The sequence below is a fragment of the Heterocephalus glaber genome, unplaced genomic scaffold (assembly GCF_053883595.1).
Source record: "Heterocephalus glaber isolate CG9 unplaced genomic scaffold, H.glaber_assembly_v1.0 deba00001140, whole genome shotgun sequence".
NCBI lineage: Eukaryota > Metazoa > Chordata > Mammalia > Rodentia > Bathyergidae > Heterocephalus > Heterocephalus glaber.
Window position 1 is genome coordinate 2,681,441 of NW_028258200.1, and position 24,324 is coordinate 2,705,764.

Consider the following 24,324-nt stretch of genomic DNA (forward strand, 5'->3'; position numbering starts at 1 on the left):
ATTCCAACAGCCTAATCACCAATGACCCTTTTTCTGTCCTTCCTTTTCTCCTCCTTGCCTTCTCCAGCTGTGTCCAGGGCTTGCACTGCCTCTAAAAGTCCGGGCTCCCTTGCTTTCTCCTGTTACCACTGTGTTTTTCCAGCCTGTTTCCCACCTTTCTGTCCAGTCCCAAACACCTGTAGCACCAGCCAAGTAGGTCTCCTGGCCAGCCCCCAAATGGTTGCCATGTTTCAGCCAAAGCAGTGCTGTAGCCACTGCCTTTGTCTACATGCCCTTCTGCCCCATTTCCACCTGCTCAGATTCCAGCCACTTGTCAAGTCTCAGCTCACATGTTGATTCCTTTGGGAAGTCCCCAAGACCTGGCCACATGTCCCCTCTTTGACTCAGAGCCCCTGGCACTTGTCTCCCATCTTCCCTGAGAACTATATCATATTCTTTCCTGCTGTGATGCCAGGGACCATTCTTACATCTTTGTTTCTGGAACAGAGACGAGTACACCAAGCATACTTGTAATTTCAGCACTTGGGAGGCTGAGGTAGGAGGATCACTGCAAGTGCAAGGCCAGCCTGGGCTACACAGTGAGTTCAGGGCCACCCTGAACTACATAGTGAGACCCTGTCTCAAACAAACAAACAAAAACCTGTAGTAAATAAATAGGAGGCGAAGGACCCAGTCAATTTATAGCCAAAGTCACATAAAGAAATTTAAAACATGTTCAACCTTAACTGTAATCAAATGTGTGCAGATTTTTTAAAAATAGAAAAACCTTTCACCCGCTTTGTTAGGGATCAGTTAAAACTCTAATATTACACACTGTCCAATCTATGAAGAAATCCCTAAACTCTAAGCACCCCCCCCAGGGATTGCTAGATCTTTTTGGAAAATACTTTAGCAGTGCGTCTCAAGAGCTGAGAAGTGTTCCTACTCTTTCCCCTGATAAATCTATTCCTGAGAATTAAATCTCTTGAGAAACCACAGAAAGAAAAAAACCATCAGCACAAAGATATTCATTATAGGATTATCTATAATTTTGAAAATTAAATAAACTTAATGATTAAAAAAAGGAAATAGTTATGTAATTTAGGTTAAATTAATTGAATGGACTACACAGCCCTCAAAAGTGGTCATTACAAAGACTCCTTAGCATCCTTGTAAATGTTTAGTATTTAATGTTTTTAAAAATCAAAATGTAAAATGTTGTCTATGCTTGGCTACACCTTTCTACCTCTGAGAAAGACCCCTCTTGCAGTTTCTTCCCCACCCAATAAAATCTAAGGCCAGTCTTCTAGCTGCTCAGCTGGAAGCCTGAAGGTCAGCTCTATTTTTAAAGTGGAGCCAGAACTGGACACTTCTCCCCACCTCCACTGGTGCTACCGCTACCTGGTCCAAGTCAGTCATCTATTGCCTGAACCAATACAGTACCTGTTACGGTTTGGATCTCAAATTTCCCCTAAAGTTTCATGTGTCCAGAGGTAGGGTTTTTGGAGGTATCTGTACCATGGTGGTGGTGCTTTCTCATCAGTGTGTTGATCCAATAATGATTTTGTGGCTGTTAGTGGGTGGAGACTGGTTGGCAGAGGCAGTCACTGGGGTGTGACCTGGAAGGGTGTATTCTGGACCCAGCTCCACCTTTCTCTCTCTGCTTCCTAAGTGCCATGAGGTGAGCAGCTTTCCGCCATCATGCCCTACCACCATGATGTTTTTGCCTTGGAGCCAGCCAACCATGGACTGAATTCCTGAAGTGTGAGCCAGATGAAACTTCTCTTCCTTTAAATTGCAGGTGTTGTATGTTGTGTCCCAGTGATGGGAAAGCTCACAAATATAGTAGCCTCCAAACTGGTCCCCCTTATTCTAACCTTCCCCTTTTCAAGTCCTCCTGTAAGAGGGATCCTGTTGAGACAGAAAATGAGCTAGGTGTGGTGGTACACACCTGTGATCCCAGCTACTAAGGAGGCTGAGGGAGGAGAATCGAAAGTTTGAGGTCGGCCTAGGTAACTTAGCAAGACAGTATCTCAAGGAGAGGGGGCTGGGGATGTGGTTCAGTGGTAAAGCACTTTCCTGGCATCTGCAAGGTCCTGGATTCAATCCCCAGTACTACACACAGGAGGGAGGGAGGGAGACCCTCTGCTCAAAACTGCCAATGAGATCCCTTCTCTCTCCAAGTAGAAATCAACCTCCAGACAGTGGATTTCATGGCCCCAGATGGCCTGGACCTTGTGCCCACTCTCTGCCTCACCTCCCATTGCTGTCCCAGCCTCTGTGCTGTGCTCTGATCAGGCCACGCTTCCTTTCACCTCAGCACCTGTGCATTGCTGTCCACAGTGCCAGGAAAGCTCTGCATGCAGCCTGCTCCCTCCGCCATTCCTACCTCAACTCTCCAGCAGCCACCAGGCGGGACTCAATCTTACAGTCTTCCTGCCTCAGTCTCCCAAAGCAGTGGAATTACAAATGTGCACCACCACACCAAGCTCACCAATCTACTTTTTGTCTCTGTGGATTTACCCACTCTGGGTATTTCATATAAAGGGAAACATTCACATGTGGTCTTTTGTGACTGGCTCCTGTCATTTACCATGTTCTCAATACCTACACATGATGTAGCATATGTCAGTGCTTAACTCCTCATTTGGCCAAGTTATAGTCCATTTTATGGATGCACCGTATTTTATTCATCCATACAATAGCTGATGGGCATTGGCATTGTTTCTACATTTTTTAATTTATTGAACCCAGGGCCTTCTATATGCTAGTCAAACCCTGTATTACTAAGCTGCTCCCTCAGCCCTGTTTCCACATTTTGACTATTATGAATTCTGAATTCCTTTATTGTTCTTAAAATGGATGCTACTTATGCAGTAAAAATTATGTCTTCCATAAAATCTTTGTACCCTGACTTTCTGGCAGTGTGTGTATTGCCTGAAGGATAAACACACCCATACTCATACACATTTACAGTGTGAAACTAAACCCTTTCCTGGAGGAGTGAAAAGACGCATGAGATAGGTCTTCAATGCAGCCATTTCTCCCATTGTCACAACTCCCTGTTAGTATGCAGGAGGCCGCCATTGGAGCTTGGTGCATGGGAAGGAGCTGGGCCCTGAGGAGACTTGGTCCCAATAGTGCAATGACTTTAGATCAAAGAAACTTGCCTTGAATCTTGGGATTTCCATAAACAGGGTGTATTTGTCAGCTTTCCTATGTCTGGGACAATGCCTAACATCCACAATTTAAAGGAGGAGAAGAGGTTTAATTTAGCTCATGGTTTCAGGGGATTCAGTCTACGATTGGCTGGCTCCAAGTTAGGAACACCATGGTGGAAGAGTGTGGCTGAGCAAAGCTCCTTGACTTATCATGGCCAGGAAGCAGACCAGGAGAGCAGCAGAGAGGAAGGAACAAGGAACCAGATATATACCAAAATTTACACCTCCATGTCCCACCACACACCCAGAAGTGTGCTCCATCTATCCCCTGGATGGTTCCCAAGACAATCAAATCAACACAATCAAGCTTAACTATCACATCCTATGCATGTTGGGCTGCTTTGAAATTTCATTCATCAGATCAATTAGTCCACTTCCCTTAATCTCAGTTTCAGGACCTGGGCAAAATGTAGACAATATTTTTCTCAGAGTGTAACACACATGACCTGCAGTCCAACTGCCAATGGAGTTCTTCTTTCCAACCAAAAACTCCTAAGCTTGGTCTTTACCAGCTGTATTTTTATCAGCACTCTGGTCTTCTGTGCTTTGACCAGAATCCCCCTGTATCCTTGGCTTATAGCATTCTAGGGCTTTGCAAGCCAGCATCACCAAGCCTTTCCAAACTCCTCCTGCAAACCACTTCCAAAGGCTTCTAAACCTCATGACCGGGTAGCCACAGAAATGTTCCCATGTCTCTAGTATCAAAATCTGTCTCATTCACTTTCCTCATTACCAAGACAGATTACTTGACACGCACAGTTTAAAGGAGGAGAAGTTTATTTGGGCTCACATTCTCAGTCCTTAGTCTTCTGCTTCCAAGGCAGAAATGGCATGATGCAAGGGTCTGGGTGAAGGAAAGCTGCTCAGGTTGTGGAAGCCAGGAAGTAGAGAAAAGAGGAGCCAGGGAAAAGAAGATACCCTTCCAGGTCAGACCCCTGCTGACCTGCCTCTAACCAGGCCCCACCTCTAACACCACATTCTGCTACTAAACTCATTAGTGGAAGAATCCACTGGTAAGTATAATATCCTCACAATCCAGTCACCTTCCCAAAGCCCCACCTCTGAATATATGAGTCTCTTGGAGGACATTCTAGATCTAAATCATAACAGAGCCATGCTTTCTAAATCTCTGCAATTGCTCAGTTTTGACAAAAAAGCTTTTATGACACTGACTCCAACCAGCTGTCAAATGTTCTCCAGTGTTAGACATATTCTGACTGACAATCACTGGGGAGGGCTACCTCGGCACCAAAGCAGGAGGCCACAGATAGTTACATTTGCCAATGCATTCAGAAAAGAAGAAAATGCATTCGGAGACAAGGGGGGAAGTTGTGAGCACCAAAGAGTCACCTGTGTGTCAACCCTACCAAAATAAGTAGAGCTGCAGAGGTTATGAAAGAAGGTTCTTATGCATGATTATCTAAAAGTGAAAGCCATTCCAGGAGGTACAGCTATTAAATACCTCCTGACTTTGGCCCTTTTGTATTTGACCACACTATCTTTAGCAGTATTTTCCTTTTTTTGGTACTGGGGATCGAACTCGGGTCCTTACGCTTGTGCAGCAGGCAGCAAAACCACTGAACTAAATCCCCGGCCCTTTAGCAGTATTTTTTTCAGCTGCAAGCATTTACTCCACTTCCCTTTGCTTGTGCTGCAGTTACCTTTGATGGAGTCTATGCCCCAATTCAGCCTTATACTGATAGCTAGATGCGGCTCCTCAGGCCCTCATTATTGAGGGCTGAACTAGAGCAAGATGGAGAGTTGAAACTGGCATGGAAATATAGAACTTTAAAAGTTAGATTTTCTACCTTTAGAGACTAGTGTCTTCTCCAAGTTTCCTCAGGCCTAGGGCATAAACTGCTACCCCCACCTGTCCTCAGCCCAGATGCATAGGCAGAATGTGTAGGTGCCAGCACCAGAAGGTCAAAGTTCAGTTTCATTGCCAGGGAAGGAAGAGAGAGGTCTGGCCCTGGAAGGAATGGAACAGGCCTGGATGTGTCTATTGTCTCATTGTACTCCCTGATCCCACTCGATATGAAAGATCCTAACACACAGCTGTACACAGTGAGATGCTCATTCGGGTGATGAGACCCCTCCAACTCCTTGGGGCTAGCTTTGAATAAACACTTTTTCTTTTTTTTCCCCCAAATAAATGGTTTCATTTGAGTTGGTCAGTGGTGAGCAAAGGAACCTGAGCATGTGAACTAAGTGGCCAGTAACAGTGGGGTGGACCACAGTGATCATGATGGAACACTAAGATGTGGTTAGCAGCTAGATGTACCAGGGTGTACCGATGGTCAAAGTACAAAGTGTGAAGAAAAATGGGGTCAAGCCAGGCATAGTAGCACATGCCTATAATCCCAGCACTCAGGAGGCTGAGGCAGGAGGATTACCGCAAGTTTGAGGTCAGCTTGAACTATATATTGAGACCCTGTCTCAAAAAAAGGGGGGGAGGTGAATCAAGAGTGAGTCTAAGGATTGTGTGTGTGTGTGTTATTGGAGATTGAACCCTAGCCCTTAATTCTGAGCTACATTCCGAGCCTTTTTCATTTTTTATTTTGAGACAAGTTCTTGTTAAATTGCCCAGGCTGGGCTCAATTTTGCAGTCTTTCTGCCTCCACTTCCCAGAGTTTTGGGATCACAGGTGTGCACTAACATTCCTGGCTAACTCCAAGTATTTTAAAGGCATCCGAATGGGTGAGTAGGAAAAATTTCAGGATGTGATATGTAATCTTGTCAACTTGATTGGACTGAGAACACCTAGGAAATTAGTAAAGCACATTTCTGGATGTGTCTGTGAGGATGTTTCCATATAAGACTGGCATGTGTGACAACACATTGATGGGGAGACCAGCCCTGAATGTGGGTGGTACCCTTCAATCTGGTGGGGGCCTAAATGCAACAAGAGTAGGAAGCAGCCCACTATTTGGGCTCTCTCGCTCGCTCTCTGTCTCTCTCTGTCTCTGTCTCTCTCTCTCTGTCTCTCTCTCCTTCCTGCCTTCCATGAGATCTGCATCTTTTCTCCACCACACCTTCTGCCATGATGTTCTGAACCCACCCCAGACCCACATGGAACCAGCTATGGACTGAAACCTCAGAAACCACAAGCCAAACTAAATCTTTCCTCCTTTAAGTTGTTATTCCCGGATATTTTGTCATAGTGACAAAACGCTGACCACACAGAAGGTTTTGGGAAGAGATTGACCCCTCTTTCCTCAGCAATAGGGCAGTCACCATAAGGTCTAGGAACTTATATCCAGAAAGTCTTCTGGGGAGGCTCTAGAACAGGCCAGCAGTTGTTATCAGAAAGGAAGAAAGGGGTTTCATTTTGTTTGCTTCTGGACCAAAGGGCTGGTCACTTGATCCCCTAGCAGGAAAATCTTTTCCAGGTCAGGGTGTTTGTAGATCTAGTTGATTCCACGTGTAAACGGGACCAAGAAAATATATTGGGGGTGGGGGGTGGGGATTGGATCCAGGACTTTTATGCTGAGCTCCATCCCCAGCCCTTTCTATTTTTTATTTTGAGACAGAGTCTAAGTTGCCCAGACTAGACTTGAATTTTCGATCATCTCAGCTTCCCAGAGTGTCAGGATTACAGCCATTATTCTTTTAATAATATGGATTCCAATTTATTAAGACCCTGCCCTAGACTCTGGGGATAGAGAGCCAAGAAAATGTCCCAGCCATCCTGTATTTTGGTGGTTAAGAGGAAATAATACCCCTCCAAAAGAGACAATCTCAGGCTGTGTATTTATTTAACCACCAGATACTATATACATGAAGAACCTACTATGTGCATAATGCTAAGATGCAGAAAAATTACACAAGCTGTTCAGTGCTATAGAGTTTAGTGCCAGGGTATAGGCCTGGTTAAACAAGGAGCAGCAGGGTGTTGGGGGGTGAGGCAGACACACTAACTGCTTACAGGACACAAACAGCAGCTATGTCAGGAGAAAGGCCAGGATGACAAAACTCTATAGACAAAGGAGGAAAGAGACAGGGTCTTGCTAAGTCACTAAAGTGGCCAAGCTGAGATTGAATTCATCCCTTTGTTTCAGCCTCCCAGAGTGCTTTGAATACAGGCATGCCCCATGCTGACTCCTTTCTTTTTCTTGAAAACAGAAGTGATGAAATCCCCATGTGGGAGCTGCCCCCCCTAAACCAGGAGAAAAGAAATACTATCAAGGTCAGGTTGAGACTAGATAATTCTGCCCAGATCTTATTAAAATAATATTTATTTTCTTTTAGCTTCCCCATATAATCCTATGATTTTCCCACAGTCGCCTCTGTTTTGCCAGTTCTCCAGGATTTGGCTTCCTTATGAGGCCTCCATGTCCTGTAAATCTAACATTCAATACATCTGTATGATTTTCTGCTTTGAACATGTCATAATCCAGTTATTTCTCAGGCCCAACCCAACATCCTACCAGGGTAAAGTTTTCTCTCCTTAACATGACAAGTGCTTAAAACCCCAAGAAAATGTCATGGCCTTTGCCACCCTTCCTTGGACACCATGAGTCCTTTCCATCTCACTGGAACTGAGCTAGCCCTGTCCTTCTCCCTAAGGGACCCGCGAGAAGGCCCGCGCGGTCAGGGCCAGGTGCGGACAGCCTGAGGGCACAGCGGCCCGACCTCGCCCTCCCAGAGACAGGGCCGGGCAAGGGCGCGTCAAGGTCGCGCGAGGGGGCGTGGCTGCTCGCCGGACCCGCACATTGTCCCGGGACCCCGCCCCCACACCCTTGAGGGAACTTCCTTGCTGGGAACGCAAATCCCGCACGACCGGAAGTCCTGGGTACCCCGGGTGGCGCAAGGTAAGCGGTGCCTGGTGCCTTCCAGTTCACGCCCTTCTCGGGTTTGGTCCCGCCCCCTCTGGCTAGGTCTCGCCCTTCCCTTCCCACCTGGCTCTGCCCCCTCAAGGATAAATCTCCCCCTTCTCCGGCCCCGCCTCGGACTTCCCCTTCCTCAAATTAGGCCCCGCCCCACCCCTTCCCCAACCCCGCCCTTGACCCGCCCCGGCCCCATCTCCGCCTGCCCTACCCCTCACTGAGCCCCGCCCCACCCTTCACGGCCACGCCCTTGGACCCGCCCACCAGCCCCGCCTCAGCCCCGCCCCTCCCCGGGTTGCGCTCTGGCTCCGCCCCGCGCACCGCCCTCTGGTCCCGCCACACCCCGCGCGCGCCCCCTCTCGGCAGCTAGGGGAGGCGGCGGGCCGCGGACTCTGCCCTCCCCGGCTGGCGAGGGCGGGGGCGCGGGGCTCTGGGCTCCGGGCTGGCGCCATGGGGAACAAACAGACCATCTTCACCGAAGAGCAGCTGGACAACTACCAGGTGAGCAGGGCCTCTGCTTGCGCCTGACCTTGGGTTGGTGACACCACCCCCACCCCCAGCCTCAGTTTCCCTACCAGGGATGAGGCATGTCTCAGCTGGTGATTTTCGGGCCGCGCCCTCCGCCCTCTGCCCTCCGGGTACAGCCTTGGGCCACCGCGAGGAAGATGGAGAGTCAGTCAGTGAATGTGGGGCCACAGGGGGCTGAAGCACGAGGTCCTCTGGGGCTCACCTTGGCTTGCGTGGGAGCAAGCAGGCGAGCCATGGGCCTCCCTCTGCCCTCTGAGCCCAAACAGAACCCCTAAGGCCCCTCTCCAGGTGGGATCTGACCTCTCACCTGTGGAGGCTTCTGGGGTTGTAGGATGGAGCCCCCCCTTCCCCTCTGCATCACAGTGTCCCCAGTTCTCTGCCTGCCTCTGCTTGTGGTCACCTGAAAACACTGTGCAGTTCCTGCCCTCCTCTGGTGCTGGCTCCTGGGCCTGGGATCCTCTTCCATCTCCAGGTGGTCGTCCTTATACTTCAGGGCCCAACTCTGATGGCTCCTCTCTGATCCTCGGGCAGGGGGCAGGATGTGTGGCTACCTTTGTTCCCAGGAGAGAGGGACACAGTAGGTGCTTGTGATTTCATGAATGATTGTGTCGGCTTAAAGCGTAGGTCCTCTGCTATGGGCAAAGATGCAATAAAAGGCCCTTTTCCCCCAGAAGCCCTCGTCATCAGTAACACAGGTTTCTCAGTTCTAGCAAGAGGCCGGGGCAGGAAGAGAGGCTCTGCATGTATGGGGTGCCTGCTGTGTTCCAGACCCTGCTGTGGCATCAGCAGGAGAGTAGACAGACAAGGGAGTTCATTACTGTGGAGGCCAGGCAGAGCTCATAAGCATTTGAATCATGAATCCCAGGCTTCCCTTCCTTCAGAAGTGGGCTCTGCATTCAGAGTCTCTGCTGAGACAGATTGTCACCTCCAGGTATGGCCTTTGTGACAGAAGCAGGTGGCAGAGTGTGTCCCAGGGAAAAGTGCTGGTGGGCAGGGGAGGTTGGCAGGGCAGGGGCTTCTGCTGAGGTTGGAAGGTGCAGAAACTAGAAACAGGGCAGTGCCGGACAGGCCCTTGGAGTTGGAGTTTGGCTAGGGCACCTGGAGGAGACATTCCAGTAGAGGGGTGGCTGGGATAAAGGCTGGAGGTGGCAATGGCAAGCAGCCCACACCCAGAAGTAAAGTGCACCCTGGTGGGGATAGGGCCCTGGTTCCCACTCCAATCAGCCTGGCATTGGGTTCCCCAGCAGAGCCCAGCCCAGTGTTGGGTTCTGGTCCTTTGCCAGGGCCCTGCTAGACAGGGTGGGAGAAATGAAAGCCATGAAACCTGAGAACCCTGTCTCCTCCCTCTAGTTCCCCAGCCTGGCTGCAGGGCCAGATGGAGTGACCCTGCATTACAGCTGCCCCACCTCCAAGTGACCCCCAGCTTTCCCTGGACTTCTCAGTCTGACAGTCTTTGCTTTCCAAGGCAGGGTTTTGCCTTCGTTTCCAGGGGCCAAGGATACCCAAAGCTTAGGCTCTTGTCCAGATCATTCCAATGCATTGCATACCCACCACCTGGACCCCCTCAAACCCTAAAACAGGTCCCAGCACTCCCCCAAACCCACTGCTGCTCCTCCAGCCATTACAACATTTTACTGTCCCTCAACCCACGTTTTCCCTTAGGAACAGGCCCTGTGACTCAGCCTCACATTCCTGTCACCTGGAAATCCCATTTTCTATCCCTATGCTGGCCCTGAGCCAGGCCTCTTCATCTCCTGGGAGATCTGACCACATTCCTCATCTCTTGTTTCTCTCCGTCTTCCTTCCTCTTCCTTCTTTCCCCTTTCATCCTCCCTCTTCTCTTCCCTCCTTCCTTCCTCTTCCTTTCAGTGACATGTATATCACCATTGGAAAGCACAGTTATTCTTTGATCATCATCCTGTGGCAGAATGGCACTGACCTTGTGTCAGCCAGGCTCCTGTTGCTGTGGGAGTCCTTAGGGGAGCTGTCCATGGGACAGCCATGCAGGATAGGAGGGACCTTTCTGAAGGACAGATGTGACCCTCCCCTCTCTCGGTGATTCCATGGTGTCTTGGGGTGACCACCCATGCTGACTCCAGAACACTAGCCTGGCCTGGGTTCTGTGGCCTTTGGCCTCAGTTCTCATTCCATGTTCCAGGCACCCTGAAGACCTTCTGGCAAGCACCATCACCCATTCTCCAGCCTATTCTGCCACCTCTGTCCAGGGCAGGCCTCACTGCACTGGGCAGGGCCCTCCAAGCTCCCCTAGTCCATTCAGCAGAGGACTCAGAGGGCCCACGACACACACTCATCTCCAGCCTCTTGTACTGCAGAGTGGTTTACACTGTGTCATGTGTGTGTTGACACCCCTCTCTCTTCCTGTGTGGTCCCCACTGAGGCACAGAGGAGCGCCCAAGGATGTTGAATGAATGAGTGAATGGTGACTCAGACAGGGATTCTGCAGACCTGGGATAAGGGCATAGCGGGCAGTGCACGTACTGGGCTTTGGCGAGCACTGTGTTCTTCAGGCCTCAGGGTTGCCTCCTCTAAGACAGGAGTTCCTAACCAGGTGGCCTGAGGCTACCCTGGAGACTGACCTCACACTGCATGGAATTGGTAGGGCAATGCCAGGCTGGGGTGGGCATAGCTGGATGGGGCCAGGCATGTGGGAGATGGCAGGTGGGGAGACTCCCCCCTCCCCCTGGCAGCACGTGAGTTGAGCTCTAGAGCGTGGAGGGATTGGGCACACTGGAGGGAGGGTGGTTCCCCTGGGTAGGGAAGAGTGTCCTATGCTTGGGGGTAGGTGCAGGCTGTCACTGAGTGACCTCTGACTTCACTAGGAAAATCAGCTTGGCCTGTTCACTGCTGCTGAGTCCTGAGGCCCCACATCTTCTGGCCAGGTCCTCAGCCTCGGTTTCTCCAAGGGTAAAATAGAGAGGTAAAGCCTGCCCCCTAGGCTGTGTGGAGGACTAACCAAAGTCGACTTTATTTTATTTTGGGTTTTTTTGAGGTAGGGTCTCACTATGTAGTTCAGGCTGGCCTTGAACTCACTATGTAGCCCAGGCCGGCCTCAAACTCAGAGCTATCCTCCTGCCTCGGCCTCTCGAGTGCCAGAGTTACAGGCGTCCAGCACTATGCCCAGCCCAAGTTGACTAGAATATTTAGTGCCAGGTGTGTGGTAAACGCGGTCTTGCTGTGAGGTGGCTCTTGGACTGGCTGCACCTTGGACTTGCCCAAGTGGCTTTGAAGACCCCTTCAGATGGACCCCCAGGAATTCCTGTTTAGTTGGTTTGGGGTCTGCCTAGGGTTCACAGGGAGCACAGACATTCTAAACAGCTCCCGGTGACTCTGCTCCAGGGCAGACATCTTCATGTTTGCTCACTTCAGCTTCGCTGGGAGATGTTGGAAATGCGGGTTCCTGGGCCCCTTGAGTGTCTGATTCAGAATCTGGAGTGGGGTCTGAAAGTCTGCATTTCCACCAAGTTCCCAGCAAGGCTGCTGCTGCTGATCCAGGTACCAAGCCGTAAGGACTGTTGGTGAGGAGAGCTGTAGCTGTGACGAGGGACCAGGGTTATGTGGGGAACTTGTGCATCTTTTTCCAGTGGCACCCACTGATCAGGGCCTCCTAAGCCAGGCCAATGCATGGTAAGGGGCTGCGTTCTTTCTAACCAAAGATGCTTCCCCATAGGAGAGAGGGAGGAGAGGGGAGGTGGGGAGGTGGGGGGGTGGGGTCCACAGGCCAGGGGAGGGAAGCGGAGCCAGGACCTGTTGCATTCTAGTCCTGCCTTGGGGGTGGTCTGCACCTGGGAGGTACAGCCCCTGCCTCTGCTGCCTCCTGCAGGCCTGAGGCCTCCTGAGAAATCTGCCCACATGGTCCCTTCCCATCTGAGCCTTGGGCCTGCTAGGCAGGGAGTTTCCTGTCTGTGCTCCCTGAGCCTTTCCTGGCTCCCACAGAGAGCCACTGACAAAAGCAAAACAGCTGCAACCCCACCCCCACCCTACCCCATCCCCCACCGCTGGGTTTCCTTCCAAGAGGGGCAAGCCAGCATGGGGTCTTCATCTAACCAGGAAGCCACAGAACCTCAGAAGAAGAGACTCACTGGGCTCCACAGGTCCTGGAAAGCCACGCCAGGGACCCCTGCAGCTCTACTGGAGGTGCTCAGATGGAATCGTCGTGGTTGTGTGTGTCCTGTGCATCCTCATACAGCTGCCTCCGTGTGCAGCCCAGTTGCCCTGGTATCCAGCAGCTCCAGGTTGTACCCAGGGCCTGCCTGGTTGTCGTCTGTTGCTTATAGGAACCCACTGGGCCCTGCATCCAGCCAAGGAGACCTCCCTTCACGCTGCGATGCCGCATAGAGGTGGAGCGGCCTGTGGCCTGCAGTGTGGGGTTTCCAGAGCTATCTTCAGCAGCCATCCTCCCACGGCACATCCTGCTGGCTCTCAAGCCAGCCATGCCCACCTGTGAGCGCCCCATCTTTCTCCCCGCTGTGCATCCCAGTGGGTCACATGCATTGGCCTGGCATCCCAAGATTCCTTGGAGTCAGGTGTCTCTGGATGAGGTGGGCAGGGTTCGTAGCGACTTCTGGCTCTGTCTAGCGCTGTCCAGTGATGCCTTGTGCCTGCAGGGCTCTGAGGAAGGGGTCTGGGACCCCAGCCCACTGCATGTGTTTTGCCTCCACAGGACTGCACCTTCTTCAATAAGAAGGACATCCTCAAGTAAGTGTGGCTTCCGGTCCACCCCTTTTAGGGCTGGGGCTGCAGTAGGGTGGGCTGGGGACCCTGTGTGAACTGCCTACAGGAGCCGGCATGGAGGGAGGACTTGGGCACTGTGTCCAGACCTCAGGTGTACTGGGCCGCTGTGCAGACCAGAGAGCTCCCCACTGCTCCCAGCTCCTCTGCCAGGCGTGAAGCATCTGCTTACTATGCTGGCCTCTCTCCAGGGTAGGGGTCATTTAATCCTCAGTGTGACGTTGTAACAAGAGGATCCCGTTACCCCAGAACCGCCACACAGATGAGGCTCAGCAGCCCAGCAACACCACCAAGGACCACAGTCCTGGCCGCTAACAGGTCCCTTGCTGCTTCCCTGCGTCATGGGGCAGCTGCTGCAGGGAGCCCCTGTTGTATTCCAGCTCCCAGTGTCCTCCTGCCCCTGGGAGGTCTAGCAGTCAGGGGCAGCCTTGTCCTGGTGGGTCGAGGGAGTGGCCGTGGGAGGATAGATGAGGGTCTCAGAACCACAGGACCAGACAGAGGGCTGGGATCACAGAGAGTGGGAAGCCTGCCCTGTGGCCTCGACTGGGCCCCCAGCCCAGGCTATCAGGTGGCATCAAAAGCCAGCAAAGCCTCGGGCTCATGTTCCCTGGACAGCAGTAGAGGATGGCCCAGGGCCTGTGTGGCTTCCCGAGCTCTGTGCTGCAATGTGCCCCTGACCTTTCTGGTTGGCCAGCCAGTGTGCCTGTGCAGGCTGCCACTCTACCTGTCCCCAGGCAAGTAGGGACCCCTGCTTCCCCCCTCAGAGGCCTGGCTCTGGGGGACCTGGGTTCTACCCCCAAGTCCCATCTCTGTGGCTGCAGGCAAGGTGTGACCTCCCTGCCTCAGCTCCCCTGGGAAATGGAGGCAGAGCCCTACTTAGTGTCTGATGACTGAGACTTGGCCTGTTGCTTGGTGATGTGAGCAGAGTCCCCACTGGGACAGGGTGGCTCTTGGATGCATCCCACAGCCACCACCCCAGTGCTGTGGTGGGCAGACCTTCCTAAGCTTTGCCACACCTGTCTTCTCCTGTAGGGAGCCCTCACCCATGCCCCACGTTGCAGATGTCCCCCAGGCTGTATCTCTCCTGAGACCTGCACCCTTTTCATTCTGGCCTTTTTACAGGTCATCCCTGCCACCTGGGACCAATTTGTCACTTCTGCCTTGAGATGGCCACACTTCCCTCCAGAGTCAGCTGGGTGTCCCCCATCTCCTGGCACCCCAGAACACAGTGCTCTCATAGCCTAGGGAGCTCTGGGGATCACTAGCTTAGATCCCAGCACCGCCTGGACTTGCCTTTGGGCAGAATTGGGCCTCCCTGCCCCCAGTTGGTGTCAGGAATGGCACCGTTGGCTCCTGTCAGTTGCTGGAGGAGCCTGTGTAAAGGATGGGAGGGCATTCTAAGCTGGAGAGCAGTGGGTTAAGGACATGGCCTCTCCTACCCCGGAACTGGTCTTACCAAAGCAGCAGGGGTTGCCCCAGGGGAGGGTGGCTGAAGGCCAGAGTAGGTGCCAGAACTGCTATGCCAAGCCTTTGGGGGTGTCCTGGCTCCTATATCCTTGTCCTGCTCAACTCTGTACCTGGCAGCACCCCAGCCTCTGTAGCTCGAAGCCAAGCCCGAGGCCAAGAGAGGTGAAGGACCCCTGGCAGCTGGAGACCCCCTCCCGACTGTGGATGCCCTCCCCATTCTGTCACTGGTTCCTTCAAGACCTGGCTCTGGATTAGCACTCCGGGACTCGGCGGACTGAACCCAGGGCTTGTTGTACACATTGGCCAAGTGGGGAGGGGAGGTGAAGCTTCCTATCCCCATCATGTCCCCATGAAGTAGGAGGCCTGGGTCTGTCCCTGCCATGTCACCCTGGACCAGGAGCCCTGGCTGTCCCCAGCAGTCTTAGGGGTCCCACCTGTGGGTGGGGATGGAGTATCCCTGGCGCTGTTTACTCCAGGTCCCTGTGGCTGGAGGGGCCAGAGAGACAGTGTTAAATGTCACAGAGGGCACCCGGGGTTTGCCATCCAACTCCCTCCCATGGGGAGGGCTCCAGGTGAGCTCTCCCTGCAGGGACGCTGTGGCCCCATCCCTGTTTCAGCCCCTTTGCTTTCCTCAGTCCCCTTCCTGGGCTCCAGGAGAGCCAGGGTGACCGATGCCCGCCACCCTGCCCCACGGGCCCACCTACTGTTCACAGCACAGAACGCTGTGTGGTCTGCTCTCCTCCCAGCCCTGTCCCTAGCTGTCTTGGAAAGCAGCAGCTGACTGCTAGCGAGGAGGAAGCTTGAGTGGGAGGCTCCTCTCAGCAGCATGCGTTGGTGACACCAGGCACAAGAAGTGGTGGGCCCCATTCTCCCCTCACCCTATACCGAGTCCCATGTGACCCCCCACTCCACTAGCCTCTTTCCTTCTGTGGGTGGAAGCTCAAGGCTTCATCTCCTTGCCCCAGCTCTGTTGTGTTCCTGAATGCATAGCACAGGAGTCCTTGTCCCCTCAGGACAGAGAAAGACTTAGCCCATTAACACCAAGGTGTTTGTCTAGTTGTTACCTTATTTTTTATTTTCTCAACTGTGTGTTGTGTGTGTGTGTGTGTGTGTGTGTGTGTGTGTGCACGCGCGCGTGTGTGTGTGTCTGTAGTACTAGGGATTGTATCCAGGGCCTCCAGATTGAGCTACTAACCCAGGAGTCTGAAACTCAGCTGTCTGTTGGTGCCAGCATGCGCTGTAAGTAAATGCAGCTGTCCAGCAGCTGTTAGCCCCAGCATGGCCAAGAAACCCAACTGCGTAATGTGAAATCTCTTCCTTTATAAACATTGAGAACTAAATTCTAAATAAGCATCATCATCATCATCATCATCATCATCTGGAGATTGACCCAGTGCCTCATACTGAGCTATCTCCCCAGCCCTTTTCCATTTTTTTGGTACCAGGGGTCGAACTCAGGACCTTGCGCCTGCGAGGCAGGTGGCAGAACCACTAAGCTAAATCCCCAGCCCACTTTTTCACTTTTTTTATTTTGAGTCTGGTTCACTCTAGATCACGCAAGATGGCCTCAAAATTTTGATCCTCCTGAGCTAGCCTCCCGAATAGCTGGGATTACCTGCCTGTGCCATCGTACCTGGCTAATTATTTTTTAAATAGTCTGTGAAAGCCAGGCATTAAGGTGGACACTGGTTTTGACACTCAGACAAAGCAGGTCTTTTCCCCAGGGATTTCAAATGCTGTATATCATAAACTGATTATCTTTTACATCTAAGTCTACCTCTCCCACTATGCTGCCCTTTAATGCCAGTGTCAGTTTCATACTATTTTTCTTATTACTGCTTTGAACACTTTTAGCATCTAATAGGGCAAATGTTCTCCCAATTGGTCTTTTTAAAAAAGCTTTTCCCCCCAACTCTTCTACATTTATTGCTCCAAACAAAGTTTTGAATCAGGCAAGTTCCCAAATATACCTTTTGCAGATCTTGATCAGGATTGTATTTATTTATTTATTTATTTATTTATTTATTTATTTGGTACGGGGGATTGAACTCGGGTCCTTGCGCTTGCGCAGCAGGCGGTGAAACCACTAAGCTAAATCCCTGGCCCGAGGATTGTATTTATTTTAAGGAAAACTGAAGAGAAAGCTGGCTTCATTGGAATATTAAGTCTTTCTAGTAAGAAAAACATAACAGTTATCTAGCTACCTAAAACATTTTAATAGCCTTTGGTAAAGTTCTATTTTTTTTTTTGTTTGCTGGCCTTGAACTCATTATGTAGCCCAGGCTGGCCTTGAACTCAGGGGCGATACTCCTGAGGGCTGGAATCACAGGAGTGCATCACCACACCCAGCTGAATTCTGTGTTTTTGGTTTTTTTAATATACTGGGGATCAAACTCAGGACCTTGCACTCGCCAGGCAGGTGCAGTTCTATGTTTTTAATATATATGTTGTATTAATTTTATATTTAGTCATTTCTGCCTTTGTGATTCTTTTGAATTGTGTGAATTGGACCTTTTCACTTTGTGTGCACATGGAGCTCGGGTGGAACCCAGTGCCTCCCACATGCTGGACAACTGCTTAGCACTGAGGTGCAGCCCAGCTTTCAGTGAGGCCTTTGTAATCATTTTTTAAAAAATAAACTAATGCTGGGCCGGGGATTTAGCTCAGTGGTTCTGGCGCCTGCCTCACAAGCGCAAGGTCCCGAGTTCGATCCCTGGTACCAAAAAAAAAAATTACTATAAATAAACTAATGCTGAGATGTAAATATATATATATGTAAATATGCAGTGAACCCTTGTCTTATGAACTCAATTTGTTCCCAAGGGCTGGTTGTAACTCAGATTGTTCAATTGAAGGCTCAGACTCCTTCAAAGTCTCTCTCCTGTATACAGGCAGATCTCAGTGTCCTTAGAGACACTGGCCCAGGATTTCTCAGTTAACTCCACACAGGAAAGTATGTTGTGATGTTCCTTCCCGAACTCTTTAAGGGTTAAATCTGTACCTGAGACCATCTGGAAGCACAAGCAACCGGCATTTGGGTTATAACTCAAGACTTTGTAAGTTAAAACAAAAATTCCAGAAGTAACCCAAGTTTTTTGTATGTCAGGCCGGTTATAACTCAAGGGTCCACTATATATATTTGTCTGTGTAGAAAAGATCCTGAGCCTTTTCTAATTCAAATAGTTTTAAAAATTATTATTTTTGATTTTCCAGCAAATAATCATAATTTGCTTCCTCCTTTCCAATATTTGAATGTATTATTTTATTGTCTTAATTACATTCACAAGCACTCCTAAAGTAATCTTATACAATAATGGTGATTATAGGTATCCCTTTTGTATGGGTTTATCCCTGTATTTTATTAAGTATAATTTTAAAAACTCATTTGAGATATAGATGCTCTTTCTTTTCTAGTTCTAAACAAAAACTCCTTTTGTTTCTGTTTTGCTAAACATTTTAAGTGATTTTTTGTTGACAAAAATAATACATACTTTTAGCATACTTTTTATTTTTGTTAACAAATACTTTTAAAAACTAAACAAATTGGAGGGCTGGGGATTTAGCTCAGTGGTTCTGCCACCTGCTGCGTAAGTGCAAGGACCCAAGTTCGATCCCTGGTACCAAAAAAAAAAAAAACTAAACAAATTGGATCTAGGGTATAGCTCAGTGGTAAGAGAGTGTGTTTTGCAGGCATGAAACCTTGAATTCAACCTGTAGCACCAAAAAAAATTTTTAAGAACCAAAAAGTATTCAAAAGTAGGTAAAAAGTAATGAGTGAGGCTGGGGATTTTGCTCAGTGGTTTCGCTGCCTACTGCGCAAGCACAAGGATCCGAGTTTGATCCCCAGTACCAAAAAAAAAAAAAAAAAAAGGAATGAGTGAAACCAGCCCCCTCCCCTTACTTCTCCCCTCACATTCAAAGGGCTCTCCAGTGTGACATGTGGTATGGGACTTGTCGGATATGTTTTTGTGTCCATTCAGCCATAGTCATATGCATTTAATTGATCAAAAATGTTTGCCTGTGAATGTGACTTATAGTCACAGATTTCCAGATACAGAGCCATCCTTACATCCTGACGAAAACCCTTGTTGGTCCTAATGACATCGTTCTTCTAGACCCTCTGGGATGTGACTTTTGGGTGTGTTATTTTAGAAGACTTTTGCACCTAGGTGTGTAGGTGCATTTGGCTCGTTCTAGATGCCACTCACTGGGTCCTGCCATCAGGCTGCTGTTAACTTTCTAAAATAAACCTTTCACATTTTGCCCTTTGCTCGAGCAGTTCAAGTAACACAAGTATGTCTGGTCCTAGATGTTAGGGTAGGATAAATATGTAAGTCTTCTTGAACTTGGTGGAGGGGAGAGGTTTGTGTGGCCTTAGACAAATCACTGTTCACTCTCAGACCTTGGTTTGCTGAGCTGTAAATGGGGGTGCATCTGCACAGTGAGGGGGAGGAGGGAAAATAGATAACCTGAGTCAGGTGCTAAGCACAGAAGAAACATTAGAAAGACCCAAGTGTGGGCTCAGGGGCAGAGGAGGAGGGGAAGCATTGGGTCTAGGCACCGTCTCTGTCAGCACAGAGCTCTGGGCAGAGACCCGCTCCCTGCCAACCCCACCTCCTATGGGCAGGGTAGTCCCCTCTTGCCCCTCATCTGGTTCTGGTTGAGGTTGGTTTTCAGAGCTAGGCCAGACCAGGTCAGGGGGCACCAGGAGGCAGGGTGGCAGCCCCTCACGCCTTACCTCTGCTCCCCAAGGTTGCACGCACGGTTCTACGAGCTGGCCCCCAACCTGGTACCCATGGACTACAGGAAGAGCCCTATTGTCCATGTGCCCAGGAGCCTGATCATCCAGATGCCAGAGCTCCGGGTATGTGCATGCCCTGCAGGTGGGCAGGGGATGGGCATCTGCACCCAGAGTGGGCAGCATCAGCACCCATCTAAGCGGCACCTGAGCACCCCCCTGCATGGCTGCATGGCACTGAGCAGATGTCTGGACCTCTCCATGTCTCAATGAAGGAATGAGTCACTTATGCAGGGCTGTGGATCAGGGCTCTCCCAGAGCCCAATGCCAGTCCTTGCCCACCTGCCTGACCTTGATAGAGTGGCCTGACCTGCTGTCCTTCGGGTGACCTTTTTCCTCCCCTTGCCTGGCCGTGGCTCCATGTTGAGGTCAGCATGGCTGTTGACAGTGTCACTTCTCAGACACTAACATACCCAAGTCACTTGGGACTGGTTTTGGAATGCAGGCTTAGGGTCAGCACGTCTGGGGCGGGTTCCATTGGCTGCTGGGCGAGGCTGCTGGGCTGTGCCCAGGTCACATGCTGTTTGGGTGCTCCATCCCCACGTTCCCCACCCAGCCTATGAAGTGCACCCCAGCATTAGAAGGCACCTGGGCACACTCCGCACAGCCAGAGGTCCTTGCAGATGGCCCCGGGTTGGGCCTGGGGTCCTGAAGGTGGGGTCAGTGCACAGCACGGTGTCCCCTGAGAGACAAGAAGCCATAGACATGACCCTGGACGAGAACCTGCCTATAAGGGAAGGGACCAGGCTCACAGTGTGGAGAGCCTGCAGTGCCCAAGAAAAGGAGCCACGTGCTTTGTACCTGAGCCTCTGGGCGGCCTGAGCCTGGCACGCGGTGAGCTGCCCAAGTGCTGGGCAGCAGGGACAAGGGAGTCTGGGAGTGTGGGCCCAAGTCATGTGGCATCGGAGAAGGAGGTTGATGTCCAGCCCCCAGGGGTAGGAATTGACTTGGTGACTGCAAGCCTGGTGCTGGCACTGGCTCTGTGACTCTTGCTGAGCATCTGGGTCCAGGTATTCGACCTTTCAGGCCTTGGTTCCACCTCGACCTCCTGAAGTGCTGTCTTCCTCTTGTGGAGGGGACACCTTGGTGCTGCTCCAGGCTGCAGGGTGGATCCTCGCTCCTGCCTCAGTGAGGCACAGCTCCTGCGAGCATACAGAGGCCCTGTGTGGCTCCTCACCCTTCCAGACAGGCTCCCACCTGCACGTGCTTCAGCTCCTGGAGTCCCTGACGACCCAGCTGAGCAGGTACCCTCACTGTTCCCATTTTGCAGAAGGGAAACTGAGGTACAGAGGGTCAGGCCACATGTGTGAGGCCATGCATGCTATAATCTCTGAGCCCCCTGCTTGGCTGGCCTGGTGACAGTGACGGCTGTGCTGTCCTTCTTAGGAGAACCCCTTCAAGGAGAGGATCGTGGAGGCCTTCTCCGAGGATGGTGAGGGGAATCTCACCTTCAACGACTTTGTGGACATGTTCTCTGTGCTTTGTGAGTCAGCACCCCGGGAGCTGAAGGCCAACTATGCCTTCAAGATCTACGGTGAGGGCCTGGTGTGCGGGGCCGTGCTGAGGACACAGGGTGTGGGGCACAGGGACAGGAAGCAGAGCTGTCCTCTGAGTGGTGCCTGTGTTGGGGCCTGGCCATGGGGACAAAACACACCTGGGAGACAGTCTTGGTTGGTGTGAGGAAAAGACAAATGTGGTGACATTGGGTCAGGATCTGGGACCTGAGGAGGTATGTCTCCTGAAGACACAAGGTGGCATCCATGGCAGGGGGGGTGTCCTTGCGGACTCATGGGAGCGAGATGCTGAGGGCTCAGGGAAACAGGAGAGGTTGGGGCACGGGATAGGGAGGCAGTGAGTCCAGAGGCAGATTAGCACTCAGGTCCCTGGCACCACAGGGCTCCGGGGAAAGGGCAGCTATGTTATGGAGAGGTCATATGGCCCTATAGAGTGTGGGGCCAGAAAGGAGGCCTAGGCTGTTGTAGAGAGGTAGGTCAGGCAGCAAGGAGGCCCCCAACACTATGTTATCATTTCGTGGCCCAGTCCTCGGCCTGCCTCTCAAGGGCCACCAGAGGGCGCTAGAATGCAACACTTCTCCCCTAGCCAGAGAGAGGGAACTTCTCACTCAGCTCACCCACTGAAGGCCTGTGGGGGTGGTGTCCCCTCTCAGACATGGACAAAAAGGCCCAAAGAGGGCTGGGCCTTTTGGTCCTGGACCAAAAGAGCCATTATAAGCCTTCTGTCTTCAGCACCTTAGGCAGCTGTGATCCCAAGGCAGCCTAACCAATCGGGCTGATTACATTGATTTGTTGTGATGTTTGTTTCAGAAGATTTTGGTTTAGCTATATCCACACTGTGTTTGTGTGTTAGAAAGCCAGCTCCTGTGTGTCTACCCTTAAATCATGCTGCATGGTTCATGCTGAGAGCTTCTGGAATTCCACCCATCTGGGAAAGACTTATCTGCCCAAGAGGAAAGCACAGTGAATGAGCAGAGGGACCAGTCCGCCGTCTGTCAGACCCTTCTTTGTGCCACCAAGGGCAGAGATAAAACCACCATGTGCCTGTCCCGGAGGCCTTCATGCCCAGTGCTGAGACAGGAAGGTAGTGCTGGGCACCCTTGAGTGCTCAGGCTGCAGGTCCAGCATAGACCGGGGATGCAACCTCAGCAAGTCCTGTCCATAGAGTAATCAAATGAGGAAGGACACACAGTGCTCACAGCAGTTACCATCTTCATCAACATCATTCGCGTCTCAGCCCAGTGGGCAGAAGAGCTTGACAAGGGGGTCCTTACATCTAGAAAGCTCCTCCTGGGGGTGCTATTTCTGCAGAAACTTGGAGGGTGAATAGGTATTTGCTGGAAGGGCGCCCAAGGCAGGAGAACTCAAGTGGCTTTAGGCTGAGTATGGTGAGAAGGGTGTCAGTTCACTGTGATGAACCTGGTACACGTGGTTCAGTCCTGTGAACCACTCTGCTGTGCTGGGGATGGTAGTGGGACCTTAAGCTCAGAGGAATCAAACCATGCTCTCTGCCCCGTGTACACAAGGCCTGTTGTGTGTCCCCCCCCCCCAAGGGGCTCCTGCTTCCCCCAACGTGACTTTTCTTTTTAACAGATGAAATTGCATGTCTGTATCGGGCACAGCACGATGCATGTGTTAATTAGCTGCAGGTGTGTGACTTTAGGCCCTCCAGTGCACATGGTACCACTCAGGGAATGCGGGTCTTAGTCCAGTAGGCCCCAGGCAGGGTCCCCACTTCCTCTTTGAATGGCTCTCTGGCCTTGACTCAGTCACTTGGCCTAGAATCTGGGCCTTGGTGTCTTTCACTCTAGAAGTCCCCTGGGGTCAGGCCGGGAGGGCCAAGGTCCCCAGGGACTCTCAGGTCTAGCCTATGGTTGTGCACACACTCATGGGGTTGGTGGGTGCTCTGAATACTGATTGTCAACTGTACATGGTTAAGATATGCCTTATAGGTGAGCCCCCTTGGTCCCCAGTATCCTTGGAATGTGCATGAAGATAGCCTGGATACCCCAGAGGCTGGTACAGAAGTCAGTGTGCCACCCAGGAGCAAGGTTAACACAGGGCAGGACTCCTTGGGGCTTCTGGGGGATCCAGCCCTGGCTCAAACGTCTCCACCGGCACCTGCCTTCTGGCCTGCAGACTTCAACACTGACAACTTCATCTGCAAGGAGGATCTGGAGCTGACGCTGGCTCGACTCACGAAGTCGGAGCTGGATGAAGATGAGGTGGTGCTGGTGTGTGACAAGGTCATCGAGGAGGCTGACCTGGATGGCGATGGCAAACTGGGCTTTGCGGACTTTGAGGACATGATTGCCAAGGCCCCCGACTTCCTCAGGTATCGCCAGCCTAGGGCTCAGGCGGGGCAGACAGGACGCTGGGGTCATAGTGGGCAGCCCATCTCGGGGGACAGCCATGGGCAGTATGCACAGGCCAGAAGGTCACACACAAGGCCCTTGCAGGCCCAGACTCCCATGGGAAGCATGAAGACTCTGAAGGTCCTTGGTTATGATGGGCGGCTGGAGTCCCCAAGGGCCACCGTTCATCTGGGCTTCTCTCCCTGGGGTCCTTAATGGCCCTTCGGTTTGGCTTCCCTAGTTGCCTGGGGCTAGGTTAGCTCTTCCCTAGGAGCCTCCGCCTGCCCCATGGTGGCCTCTCACCCCCTCACCCTTTCTGTCTTCCCAGCACTTTCCACATCCGGATCTGAGGGCCCTGTGAGGGGCTGGAAGCCCACCATCCTCAATGCTGTCTGCAGGGCTGTGGCCTCGGCCGCCCAGAAGAGGAGTTGTGGCCCTGGGTTTATACTACCAACAGCAAAAAACAACCTAACCAGGGAAGAGGGTGTGAGGTGGTCCAGCCTCAGGCCCATGGTCCCTCTGTGGGTCCTCTGTCTCCCTGGGAGGGGAAGGCAGGAAACCTAAGGGGAGGTGGTAGGGTCCCACTTGTCTGTGTGCTAGGCAGACACCCCAGTTGTCCAGTGAGAAGCAGAAAAAGAGGTCAGGGTTTTAACAAGCTATGCAATTTTTCCCCAAATGCCAGGCTGCACCCCACCACCCTGCCACCCTTCCCAAGGCAAAGGGGTGTGAGCAGCAGTCTAAAGGGCTCCATCCTTGTCTCTGCCTGGTTTGTGAGCTCCACCCAGGCCACCCTCTCTAGTGGTGTGGGATTTAGCTGGTGTGTGCTGACCACAGATTTGTGAACTCCTGTAGTAAACACTGTGTCCTGCACTGTGTCTGCTGGTGTTA

General features: G+C 51.7%; 1 protein-coding gene across 11 annotated transcripts; it reads left to right on the forward strand.

The window, feature by feature from the left end:
* The first annotated feature begins 8,367 nt into the window (after window positions 1-8,367).
* On the forward strand, window positions 8,368-24,306 carry Cib2 (calcium and integrin binding family member 2). Of its 11 annotated transcripts, none has more exons than XM_021250110.2 (10): window positions 8,368-8,527; window positions 11,942-12,067; window positions 12,623-12,709; window positions 12,850-13,113; window positions 13,236-13,270; window positions 13,391-13,495; window positions 19,523-19,634; window positions 20,955-21,102; window positions 23,222-23,417; window positions 23,765-24,306. In XM_021250110.2, the coding sequence occupies exons 1-10, from the start codon at window positions 8,477-8,479 to the stop codon at window positions 23,784-23,786; spliced, it is 1,146 nt and encodes a 381-aa protein (XP_021105769.2). In that variant the 5' UTR covers window positions 8,368-8,476; the 3' UTR covers window positions 23,787-24,306. The 11 variants fall into 11 exon arrangements, with proteins under 11 accessions (XP_021105769.2, XP_087066419.1, XP_021105770.2 ...); XM_087210293.1 differs by having other exon boundaries at window positions 12,038-12,067; window positions 12,850-13,122; XM_021250111.2 differs by lacking the exon at window positions 13,391-13,495.
* The last annotated feature ends 18 nt before the right edge of the window (window positions 24,307-24,324 follow it).